The 12,803-nt window shown below is 48.9% G+C and overlaps 1 protein-coding gene across 2 annotated transcripts; it reads left to right on the forward strand.

Moving 5' to 3' along the window:
- The first annotated feature begins 11 nt into the window (after positions 1-11).
- EIF3B (eukaryotic translation initiation factor 3 subunit B) lies at positions 12-12,547 on the forward strand. 2 transcript variants are annotated; one of them, XM_087912895.1, is made up of 19 exons: positions 12-771; positions 3,182-3,374; positions 3,846-3,965; positions 4,047-4,104; positions 4,691-4,819; positions 5,388-5,545; positions 5,984-6,115; positions 6,235-6,301; positions 6,593-6,639; positions 6,851-7,061; positions 7,650-7,722; positions 8,077-8,199; positions 8,880-8,958; positions 9,553-9,691; positions 10,136-10,261; positions 10,549-10,626; positions 10,855-10,963; positions 11,675-11,791; positions 11,892-12,547. In XM_087912895.1, the coding sequence occupies exons 1-18, from the start codon at positions 90-92 to the stop codon at positions 11,776-11,778; spliced, it is 2,628 nt and encodes an 875-aa protein (XP_087769021.1). In that variant the 5' UTR covers positions 12-89; the 3' UTR covers positions 11,779-11,791; positions 11,892-12,547. The 2 variants fall into 2 exon arrangements, with proteins under 2 accessions (XP_087769021.1, XP_026560144.2); XM_026704359.2 differs by having other exon boundaries at positions 11,910-12,547.
- The last annotated feature ends 256 nt before the right edge of the window (positions 12,548-12,803 follow it).

Consider the following 12,803-nt stretch of genomic DNA (forward strand, 5'->3'; position numbering starts at 1 on the left):
CGTCCCCCTTTCCTTTTCGGCCGAGGCCTCTCCGAGCGGTGTGCGCGTGAGGCGATCGGGAAGGCCGCGCAGCCTCCCCCGAGTTTCCCATGCAGGAGACCGAGGAGAGCTTAGCGGCGGCCGCGGCCTCCCCTTCCGACGCCCTTCCCGCCGACGCCGAGGGGTCCGGAGGCGGCGGAGGGAGCACCACCACCACCACCAGCAGCAGCAGCGACTCGGAGGCCGAACGGCCGCCGGCGGAGTCGCTTGAGGGGCGGGAGGCCCAGCCGGACGGCAAACCCGGCGCCGTCGAGGCTGAGGAAAAGAAGGAGGAGGAGTTGGAAAAAAGCAGCGGGGGCGAAGAAGAAGAAGAAGAAGAAGAAGCCGGAGAGCCGCTTCCTCCCCCTCAGGAACCGCCGCCGGCGGTGAACGAGGAGAAGCCGCCGCCGTCGCCGTCGCCGCCCGCCCGAGAACAGCCGCCGGTAGCCGCCGCCGCCTCCGCCTCCGAGGAGCCGAGGGAAGAAAAGGCCGAGGAAGAAGGAGAAGAGAAGAAAGAGAAAGAAGAGGAGGAAGGCGGAGGAGGAGAGGAAGGATCCGAGGAGGAGGAGGAAGAGGAGGAGGAGGAGGAAGAGAAGCCGCCCCCGCCGCCGCCGGACTCCTCCGAGCAGGAGGAGCAGCAGCAGCCCCAGCCTCCCACTCCCCCCGTCCTCCTCCTCCCGCCTCTGGGCCAAGACGAGGACGAGCCCTCCTTCAGCGACCCCGAGGACTTCGTGGACGACGTCGAAGATGAAGGTCCGCCCTCCCCGAGGAGGGAGGGAGGGGAGGGGGGTCTTTTGGGGTGGGGTGGGGGAAATGGGAGAGAAGGGCACCTTCCTGCGCCCCCCGTGTTAGACATAGAATAACAGAGTGGGAAGGGACCTTGGAGGTCATCTAGTCCAACCCCCTTTGCTCAAGCAGGAGAGTCTATTCCAAATACTAGCCTCTGCCCAGGATCGAACTCGCAGCCTCCTGATTCCCCTGGACCCTCGCGGGTGTTCTGGAGGCCTGGCCCCCAAAGCAAGCTGGCTGTCTCTCTGGCACAACACACACGTGTACACACACACACACACACACACACACACACACACACCTGCCTGGGCTTCTGTGTGTGTCTTTGCCTCTGGCTTCCCAGTCAGGGGCTGCACTACAAGCCCCAGGGTTCGCAGCTGGAGTGGAGGAGGGGCTGTGGGGTGTTCCCCAGGGCGGGGTGGGGAGGGAGGGGGGGGCCTTGGGTGAGGTGGGAATGACAGCTGTCTTGGGGTTGGGGTAGCAGGTCCCTGTTTCAAACCCCCTCCCCCTTCTTACCCTCCAGGAACCCCAAAGCAGCAAAGAAGAAAAAAAGACTTGATGAGGGTGGCTTGGCAGAATAATGGGGGTTGGAAGGGATTATGGAGGTCTTCTAGTCCACCCCCACCCCCTCTTTGAGCAGGAAAACTTGTAGCATTTGGGGCTTTTGGGGGAGGGGGCTTTGATGGGAGGCATAGATGGGAATCGTAGAATATCAATAGAATAACAAGAGTTGGAAGGGACCCTGGAGATCTTCTAGTCCAGTCCCAAGCGTCTCTGCCTGAGACCGAGGGTGTCAAGAAGAGGCAGGGGAACTCTCTGCACCTTGCTTCCCAGTCAGGGCCTGGACTACAAGTCCCACGGTTCCCAGCTGGCGAGGAGGAGAAAGGGCTGTTGGGTGTTCCCCTTGGGGAGGGTCTTGAGTGATGTGGGATTGACAGCTGTCTTGGGGTTTGGGTTAGTGTGCCCCTGTTTCTCACTGGTCATTCTTGCTCTCCAGGCACCCCAAACAATAATCAAAAATCATTAAATTTTTAATCAGTTTCTTGTCCTGCCTTTTGCTGGGTGAGCACAGCTGAGGAAATTGGGAAGCGGTTGTGTGTGTGTGTGTGTGTGTGTGGACTGTATTTGTAATATCTGTACAATATTGAGTGAACGTGGTTCAAGAGCTGTTGTCAGTTTCAAGCAGCCTTGTTTTTGGAAAAGGAAAACCTGTGAATCCTTTGAACAGTAGCTGTGCCAGTTTCTGGTTAACCTTGAGAACTATGAACAGGTCACACTTTTAAAAAAAAAATCCTTGCATTATTAAATTTATTCAGAAAAAAACCCTTGGGGTTTTTATTAGAAACCTTGTTTAAAACCCGTTAGCATGAAGGTTGTGGTAGTAACCTAACCTGTAGGTTGAGTTAGAGGAGACCCAGAGTTGTGGCATTCAGATCTGTTGTGTTTTCTGGGGTCAGTTTAGGTAAATCTGATGTACAGAGGATCTCTTCCAGAGTTGTTCAGTGCTTCTGTGTCCCAAATTAGGGACACAGAACTGGAGAGGCTGCTGGGTTTCGCACCAGGTATCCCAGATTAGAATCTGATGCTTTATGATGAGGTATTTTAACCACAGAGGAGAACAAAGCAATCCCAGTTAATCAGCCAAGGTTACTTGGGAAAGTAGAAGCTTCTATTTCTGACTGTCATGAGCTGTGTACCAACCTGGAAGAACTGTGTGAATAAAACGGGCAAGATGCCCCAATAGGCAGTTGAACATACTGTCCAATTTGTGTTTATTGTTAGAACGTTCAGTACCCACATTTACGCATGATTGATAAATTAATACCTTGTAATCCAAAAGACCTTGAAGAACTGTGAAGGATACGGCTGGCTTTAAAAGAAAAGGGTGAAATATACGTGTGACGATATGCTGTGGTACATTCAATTAAAGTGCACTTTTAAAAGCCATGATAACTTATACTATAACTAGAATATTTGTTTTTTACATTAAGTTACACTGATGCTATAGTATCACTATCATTCAACAAAGATAATTCAGTCACAGTTTGATAGTTTTGAAGCTCTCCAGGTTTAGAACATCAAAAAATAATGCAGATGACAGAGAGAAGAACAAGCTCACAAGACAGTGCTGTGGGAGATAATTTGTTCAGGGGTTCATCTCAGAGCAATTATCACTGGCCTTTTGATCAGAGTCTAATGATACAGACCCTCCAAAGCAGTGCTTCCCAAATGTTTTCCTTCATTATCAAAACCGCTTACCAGAAAGTCCTTTCCACCCAATGATTCCACTTTTCATCACTCCTTTCTGGGTGCTTTCAGGAGGCAAACCTAATGTAAATGATCTCATTGGCTCTCTCTGTTTCACTGTCCACAGAATTACTGGGAGATATTCTACAAGAGCTCCCTCAGGAAGCAGATGGAATTGATTCTGTGATTGTGGTGGACAATGTCCCCCAGGTTGGACCAGACCGCCTTGAGAAACTGAAGAATGTTATCCATAAGTTTTTCTCAAAGTTTGGGAAGATAACCAATGAATTTTACCCGGAAGCTGATGGCCAGACTAAAGGGTGAGTGCTGAAGATGTTTTTCATTTCTTTGTTGTGGTTGTTGTAGCCAAGTCTCTCCATCAAGGAAGCATAATCTTCTAGCCCATCCAGCAAGCCAGAATAGTAGCTGGTGCATTTGTGCATCTCCAACAAATTTCTCCAAGCTGACCACCACATTATCCTGCTTCGAAGGCACCTTGCTAAAGTTTTTTTTTTATATAAAACACTTTACGATGCTTCCATCCAGAGTAACCAAGCAAAGTCTTCGGAAGGTAAGTAACATACAAGACATGTTTGAAAGAAAGAAGGAAAGGAAAGGCAAGCTAGTTACTTGCTCTGCTCATGGGAGCTTCTTCCACAATGAACATGGTCTCTTGAAAAGTTTAGATAATGAGAGTGGTAGCTTGGGGGGAGGATAAGATAACTTGTATGCTGCATCACACTTCTGAGTGAAAGGTGGAATGTAAGTGAACTGGTTTTGTTTCGCTGCAGGTATATCTTCTTGGAATATATGTCTCCCACTCATGCTCTGGATGCTGTCAAAAACACAGATGGTTACAAGCTGGACAAACAACACACTTTCAGGGTCAATCTTTTCACTGACTTTGACAAGTGAGTACAGTTTTATCTCCACGACTTCCTCAAAAACACATACCTGTATGTATATGTGACTAATTTTAATTGCACTTTCAGATACATGACAATCAGTGATGAGTGGGAAATTCCAGAGAAACAGCCATTTAAAGATCTCGTAAGTATTCAGAAGACCGAATGGCATGTAGAGATCACTCCAGACATTCCCCAAGATATGACATTCCTAGCTGAGCAGGAGAAGCAGACCTTGTCCTAACCAAGATTACACCGTTGTCTGATGTATTTTTATCAAGAGATCGGTTGAAGTTACCAGTGTGCGGCTGGCAGTTGCACTGTCCAAACTCTGATGGTTCCCAGGATGCATGTCTCAGTTTTAAAAAAATGAGTCTTCAGCAAGAGCTGCGAGCTCAATAATTCATACGCATAACAATGAAACTCCTGAAAATGCAAAATAAAAATTGTGTCTGAGTGAGAGGACTGATTTACGTGCTGTTTGCTGGAGTACTGCAGAAATCGTCTGAACTGTTGGTGTCCAAATAAAAACATCACAATTTAAATTCGTTTTGCTACATGGCAAGAGTGCGCTTGGTTTGCTACAACAAAAGTTGTGTGTGTGTTATAGGGACAGTTTCTTATCAGGCAGGATGGTTTTGTTTTTTTTCTTTTACAATAGAATGCTCATCCTCTTGTTTTTTGCAGCCTCTTTCTTCATCTTTTTTTTAAACCTTTTGATTATTTCCTAGGGGAATTTGCGCTATTGGTTGGAGGACGCAGATTGTAGAGATCAGTATAGTGTAATTTTTGAATCTGGAGATCGAACCTCTATCTACTGGAATGACGCGAAAGATCCTGTTACAATTGAGGAGAGAGCTGTGAGTGTTTGGGGCAAGTTTCTCTTGGTAACACTTTGTGTGCTGGCGGCTGTAAGAAGTAATTCCAAATCTGTAATGAAATTAAATGGTTTAATTAGTTGATGCACAGAAAAAGATTTTAGGAACATAATAGCTATTGACCCGAGCCATAAATTTCACCAATCCGAAGTGGCTTTTGCCAGTGAAAAGGTGTTTCATCCTGACGTGATTGATTATGAGGTTCACATTTCAACAACTTCGTTGAAAAGCAAAGTGCAAAAATTGTCTGATGTTAGATGTTCTTTGTTCACAAGATTTAAGGGGTTTTCTATTTGGCCAAAATAGATCATGTTTGTTTTCCATTTGATATCCATTTTTTTCCTACTAAATCAGGTTATCTACAAAAATAATATGCTAACTGTGATGAGGGAAGTTCCGGGGAATGATCAGCTCCAGTTTGATGTCCTTCCCCATTAAAATAGACTTTTTTAAAAGAAATGCCACGCAGACCTTCAGAAATAAAATCTTCATATAGTTTCAGTATTCAAATGTAGCTTGACCCAATTAATGTAGGTTTTTCCCCCTGCAGCGATGGACAGAAACCTACGTGCGCTGGTCTCCAAAGGGGACCTACCTGGCTACCTTCCATCAGAGGGGCATTGCTCTGTGGGGTGGCGAGAAATTCAAACAGATCCAGAGGTTCAGCCACCAGGGGGTGCAGCTCATTGACTTCTCACCTTGCGAAAGGTATTCCCGGAAATTAGCTAACGGTCAGCGCTTCAGCAGCCTTGCTCATGGATAAGTTGTCACTGAATGGCAAAACGTTGGCGTATGTAATGGTTGGCTTAGGTTCTCTGTATGGAAATCTCTTTACCTTCCCAGTTTCTTGCCACTCCTTGGGTCTCTTGTCTTGATAATTTAACTATAGTTAGGATGACCTTGTGAAGATGTACTGTAATGGTCCCGGAGGCATCTGTAGCATGATTTTTTGAGGAACCATCCTGCTCTGCGCACGGTGTTAGATTCTTAACTGCTGGCATATCAGCCTCGTGTATGTGAATGAAGGAAAAACTTTGCTTTGATGCTGACTCTTGGCTGTTTGAAGCAATCTTGCTTACTAAAATCAGTATGAAATGGCTCAAGAGTGTTTGTATTCCTGCAGTTGATTTTGCTGTCTTTGTGAAGGTACCTGGTAACGTTCAGCCCCCTGATGGACACCCAAGACGATCCTCAAGCCATCATCATTTGGGATATCCTGACTGGACAGAAGAAACGAGGGTTTCATTGTGAAAGCTCCGCCCACTGGCCCATATTTAAGTATGTTTGTAGAGGACTAAAAACAATTATGGTACTCTTTTGACTATGGGGAAATATGGCGCCCACGTATATATGCGCACACACACACGCACTAAACCTTTGAAATTTTTCCTGCTCAGATGGAGTCACGATGGCAAATTCTTTGCCCGGATGACATCCGACACCCTGAGCATCTACGAAACGCCTGTAAGTCCGATCGTGCCTTAACACAAACGTTGCTCGTTGCAAAAGTACATGCTTAGCTCTTCTCCCTCCCTCCCTTTTCCCTTTTGTGGCCTTTCACCTCATCCTTTTATTTTATTTTTATACATGAATGAATCCATAGATGCATTTCCGGGCTCATAGATCAATGCTTTTGGGGACCTTAAGGGAATCCCTTTCTCACGGGAAAACGTCTCTACGTTAAATATTGTCTCGGTATGAGGACTGCAGGATTGTTACGTTGTCTTTTTTTGTTGTTGTTTTTTGCCCTTCTAGTCCATGGGCCTCCTGGATAAGAAAAGTTTGAAAATCACAGGGATCAAGTGAGTGCTGCTCTCCTTTTGAATCTGCTTGGTGCTGCTTTTACGAAGGGGTCACTCTTAACAAAATCAGTACCTGTCCTAAAAAGGGGGGGGGGCTCTCCTCCCTTCCTCCAAACCCTGAGAATTCGATTCCACAGTACGGGTTGGGTGGGCTGATTTGGAACCCGTCTCCTCCTCTTTGAGAACTCCTCCTTTCTTGCTGCCCCCTCAGGGACTTCTCCTGGTCCCCCGGAGGAAACATAATCGCTTTCTGGGTCCCCGAAGACAAAGATATCCCAGCGAGGGTGACCCTGATGCAGCTCCCCTCCCGGCAGGAGATCCGGGTTCGCAACCTGTTCAACGTGGTGGACTGCAAACTCCATTGGCAGAAGAACGGGGATTACCTCTGCGTGAAAGTGGACCGGACCCCGAAGGGCACCCAGGTAACTTGCTTCTCACCAGACTCGTAAAAGTGGCCGGTTGGAGAATGTGTGCTGCCTCTCGGGGTGATTGCAGGTCGTCTTATGGCTGAGGACTTCCACTGAGCCTGGAATTAACGGGTGTAATTTTTGTGATGGTGGCTAAACAAATCTCCCTGATGGTGAAGCGAACCGTGTTCTCAAAGGGCTTTCTTTGCCAGAAGTTGGAAGCAGGCATCCGAATCCAACATGAGACGCCCACAGATCATTCACATGAGGCTGCAAATGGCTGTCAGTGCAGGCTGGTTGCCAAGGGGCCAAAATGCGGTCGTGTGACTCTTCCGCTTTTGTTGTTTGGTGTTAAGCCATCCTTTTCTGCAACCCCATCAAGTCCCAGCCAGCAGCACAGGCCTGAGATGTGGCTTCATAATTGCCTCTGGTGTCTGAGGAAAGGCCTCCTTTGAATAGAATACGTCGTTCGGCTTTTCACAAGAGCGCTACTGACTTACAGATCATGCTCTTTCAGATAAAACGGTCCGCGATGCATGTTATTAGCGAGGATAAAAGTCCCACTTGGGATCAATCACGCTTTCTTTCCTTCCTCCATCCCAGGGTGTAGTGACCAACTTTGAAATCTTCCGCATGAGAGAAAAGCAGGTTCCCGTTGACGTGGTGGAAATGAAAGGTAAAAAGGGCACCTTTTCTGTCGCCTCCATGCAATGGGTGCATGATTTCTCCAAAGAACCATGTTTGCTGCCCCCCAGCTGAATTACTCCTTGGGAGGCCATAGATCTTATGTCGTATGTTAGCTACAGCGGAAGTAAAGCATGTTCAACATACCGCGTGTTTTACCTCTGCAACGGTTTCTCAGCCCTTAGCAACACATCTGGTTTATGTCGTAACGAAGGAACACTTGTCTTGGCTCTTTCCCTCCGGATCTGGCAAAGTCTTTCATCTTCCCCCTTAAACTTCTGGGGCGCCCACTGGGCTTTTAGGGGGGTTTCTAGTCCCAACTGACAGGACCTTCCCTGCTTTGCAGAGAGCATCATCGCCTTTGCTTGGGAGCCAAACGGAAGCAAGTTTGCTGTGCTGCATGGGGAGTCACCCCGGATATCCTGTTCCTTCTATCACGTGAAGAACAACGGGAAAATAGAGCTCATTAGTAAGTGGAGTTTGCTCTCGCCTGGTGTGCTGCTCCTTTTAAGTCTGCTGTGGTTTTCGGCTGGAGCAAAACACAACAAGAGTGTGTGTTGCTTTTCAGAGTGCGTTGTTTCTTATTTCGTTCCTTTGTTTTCGTTGGCATCCTACTGCCAGCTGTCTAAAGTCAGTTGTTACCCTAAAGTCCTAAATATGTAAACACAGGATAGCTAAAAGAAAGCATTTTCCACGGCATTCCTCCTCCCTCCCCAGCTGAATTACCCCAGTGTTGGCATATTTTTGCATTGCAAATCACCTGGGCCCAAGCGGGGCAGGAAAATAGTGGTATAACCTGTCCAATTATGCCGTTGAAAATGGAACTTTCCGTGAACGTGGGCTTTGTAGTTGCCCTGTTGCAGACTACGTGCCGCTGGGTTTTTCAGCACTGCCAGCCTAAATGAAACCTCCAGATCTGCTAAATAGCTGGAGCAACTGATTAAAAAGTGGGGGGACTGCCTGATGGGGGATGACACAACCGGGCTGCTCTGCTCCGGTGTTATTTTAAGATCGCCCACTTAATCCCCGGGTGTTCAAATTCCGGAAGCAGCCTCAGCAGGGGGGGCGGGAGATGATGGCAGCCTCGTTACTCCAGCGTGGCTGTTTCCCTATTTGAAAGTCAAGTCGTGTTTCTGGTTTTTATCTCAGAAATCTTTGACAAGCAGCAGGCAAACACGATATTCTGGAGCCCTCAGGGACAGTTTGTGGTGCTGGCCGGTCTCAGAAGGTGAGCGCTCGCTTCGGGGAAGAATTTAAACGATTGCCTTGGTTTGCAAGCGTTAACAAAAGCGGTGTCCACTTCTATAATCATCCACATAACTTCCTTCTGATGATTAGAAACACAGTGAAAATGCACCTGGCTCCTTTGAACCTTCCTTTGTGTAGAAGTTAGAAGATCCCAACCCCTGGATTTTTGTCCAGGTGTCAGACCCCAAAACCATAGGTGTGAACCTTCCAAGCCGAGTTCTTTATTGTTTCGTGCCTGTAGTTGCCAGACTGAAGATTCTACTATCTGCATTGACGATATACTCTGGGAACTATGGAGGAGGGTCTGTCTTCGCCCTCTTTCTCTCAGGCATGGCCTCTGGGCTGAGTTGCCACTTAACTCATCTGCACTGTACCCCCCCCCCCTCCCTCCTGGGAACCCACTTCCTCACTACAATCCGTCAAGGGAGGCTCCCCAGTGAAGTTTGCGTAGTCTGGAACCTAAACCCAATTTTAGGGAGTTGAAGTTCTAGGATAATTCTCCCCCCCCCCCCTCGGCCAAAACGTTGAAGGAGGCCGGTGGGGTAATGTGCCTCTCCTCTCTTCCTCTGTTCAGCATGAATGGTGCCTTAGCATTTGTGGATACCTCTGACTGCACCATGATGAACATTGCTGAGCACTACACTGCCTCGGACGTGGAATGGGACCCCACCGGCCGCTTCCTGGTGACATCTGTGTCTTGGTGGAGTCACAAGGTAACCTGCAGGCCGCGTCTCCTGATCTTTTTCCCACCTGCACGGGCTCAGTTGGGGTTACTGAGGTTTTCTGTGCGGCTGCTATCTTTACCAATCTCTTCTGAGTGAATTAAAAGATTTCAGCCAGGTCTTATTCTTCTGCCTCGGCAAGCAGCAAAATCAGTTCACTTGTCCAAACTTGGCCATTTGAAGACTTGTGGACTTCAACTCCCAGAATGCCGGCTGGGGAATTCTGGGAGTTGAAGCCCACACGCGTCTTCCAGGTTGCCACGATTAGACGTCCTTGAGCTGGGTAGAGCACCCCACTCCGCACCCATTGCTGCACGCCAGCCAGGCTGATGTGGCTTCTCCCTCTTAAGCGCCAGGATAGTGAATTCCCAGGTGCTGCCTGCCAGGATGCTTTTGTCTTGGGACGCCCTCACCTGAGCAAAATGTCCTCCTCAGGTGGACAATGCCTACTGGCTGTGGACTTTCCAAGGTCGCCTCCTCCAGAAAAATAACAAGGACCGGTTCTGCCAGTTGCTATGGAGACCCAGGCCGCCAACTCTGCTCACCCAGGATCAGATCAAGGTGAGGCGTCCCTCGGGGCGGAAATCCGCTCGAAGTAGCCCATCGGAGGACTTCCAGGGTGCTGTTGCCAAGAGGAAGTGACAACCCTGCTCAAAAGAGAGATGGAGAAAGGGCGGGACAGGGCTTGGCCTGCAGGAATCCTTGGTTTAAACCCCTGATGATCTGCAGGGCGGCTGGTAACAGTTACACCGATGAACTTTCCTTGGCTTGAAGAGTGCAGTTTCTCTCTGCCTAACTCCCCTTTCAGGCGTGAAGCATTTCTCTCTTTTTTTTTTTCCTTGCTACAGCAAATCAAGAAAGATCTCAAGAGGTACTCTAAGATATTTGAGCAGAAAGATCGCCTGAGCCAATCGAAAGCCTCCAAGGTAAGTTGCCCAGGGAATACGAAGCAAAGGTGATTTGGGACCACAGGGGCTACTTCCTTTAGCCCCCATCGACCTCAGTCCCTTCTGGTGAATGTGCTAAGGAGGCTTCTTAACACCGTGAGGAGCTCCAGTCCTTTGTGCGTTTAGCTCGGCATCTAGGGTACTTGGGACCACAGTTTTGGACCAGCGGCCAGAGGGATCGTTTAAATTAAATCCTGTTTCTTACAGGAACTGGTCGACAAACGGCGAACAATGATGGAGGACTTCAAAAAATACCGCAAGATGGCCCAGGAGTTGTACATGGAGCAGAGGAACGAGCGTTTGGAGCTCCGAGGAGGTAGGTAGGACAGGGGAACCTGCTGGCTTACCTCAGGTTCATCTCCAGATGTATTAAACCAGCCTGGATCTAGGAGCCGAGATCCCAAACGTCTGCAGAATCCCTGGTCGGAAAATGCAAGGTTATGCAGATTTGTTTTGAGAAGTACAGCCTAATTGGGTCGTGTAGTTAATATCGAACAGTTTAAAGAGCGGTGGCGGCGCAGTGGTTAGAAGGCAGTATTGCAGGGCTAACTCACTGCCCACTGCCAGGAGTTCGATCCTGACCGGCTCAAGGTCGACTCGGCCTTCCATCCTTCCGAGGTCAGTAAAATGAGGACCCAGATTGTTGGGGGCAAATATGCTGACTCTGTAAACCGCTTAGAGAGGGCTGTAAATGCATGAAGTGGTATATAAATCTAGGTGCTATTGCTCATGTCAGGCTTTTGGGATTCTGATGAAGGCAGATACTGCTTTACAAGGCTATAATTGACCTAATTAGTGGGATGTTAATGAAGAAAACGAGTCTGTGACCAAACCAAACCGAAGATGCAAGATTGCAGAAGGAAAGTGGTTAAGAATCCCCTCTGGCCGCGTTGTTTCCAATCGAAGGACCGCGTTTCCGCCTTCAAATCAAGCCAGATCTTCCTGACCGTTGTAGACCAACAGAGCTCAGCCTTCAGGTCCATCTCGTTTGAACTTCTGGCCATTGAGCTCATTTCCTTCTTTCCAGGAGTGGACACAGACGAGCTGGACAGCAACGTGGACGACTGGGAGGAAGAGACCGTTGAATTTTTTATCAACGAAGAAATCATCACAGTTGTAGAGGCAGAGTAATCCCAAAGCCGTGGTAAGGAGCCTTCCTCTTGGCGCCATCCGTGGCGGGGGGCGGGGGGAAGGAGGGAGGGAGGAAGGCAGGCGAATCGTGGGATCCGAGCGTTAGTCAGTAGCCCTTTTTTTCTTTACAGGCCACCCTGGATCGTCCTGAGAAGAGAGCAGTTCCTTTTCAGGAGGTCTCCTCATCTTTGGAAGTATTTTAAAATCCGTATTTTTTTTCTCTCTCTGGACGGGGTGACCGCGCAGGATCCACTCATTCTGACATGCTGTAGTGCCTTTTGGTCCCCGACATCAATTGCTGGGCTCCCTCGAAAGGCACTGCTTTTAATTTTGTATTTCTTTACTGAAGCTGGGGTGGGGGAGGGACCAGTCCAATTTTTAGCAATCTACCACTGGAATCCGCTGCTGCTGCTGCTGCTGCTGCTAAAATGTTCCCCGGAGCACGAGGGGGGTGGTGTGTCGTCCCCCCCTCCATCCAAAGGCGGCAGCCTTGAAACAGTTTCCAAGATCTCTTTTGAGTGCGGGAAACTCCAGCGCTTCTGTTTTGCCCAGGACGGTTGCTGCGTCTCACACCGACCGGGGGGGGGGGCAGTGGGGGGAGAAGGTTGGTGTGACCCAGAGACGGGCCAGCCAGGGAGGCTCTTCTTTCCGGCGTGACTGGTTGCGTTGAAGCCGCACCGCCGTGGACTCTCGACTCCCCCATATTCCGGTTGTGACGGGATCTCTCCACGCGTTGAAGATTGGAAATAAAGCAAGCCAACCTGCAGTCGTCTCTGGTGTCTTGTTTGACGTGTATTATATTGGGGCGCCGTTTTTAGAAAACGGGGGTTTATCCCCGCTCCATGGGTTAAGGGTTAGAGCAGGGATCCCCCCCAAAAAACTTGGCCACTTTAAGACTTGTGGACTTCAACTCCCAGGATTCTCCAGCCAGTTCAAGTCCACAAGTCTTAAAGGGGCCACGTTTGGGGACCCCTGGGTTAGAGTTAGCATGCTCCATAGCCTGCCTTTCTCAGGCTGAGTCACTG

Source organism: Pseudonaja textilis, chromosome 14, assembly GCF_049901715.1.
Source record: "Pseudonaja textilis isolate UNSWEBS1 chromosome 14, rPseTex1.2, whole genome shotgun sequence".
NCBI lineage: Eukaryota > Metazoa > Chordata > Lepidosauria > Squamata > Elapidae > Pseudonaja > Pseudonaja textilis.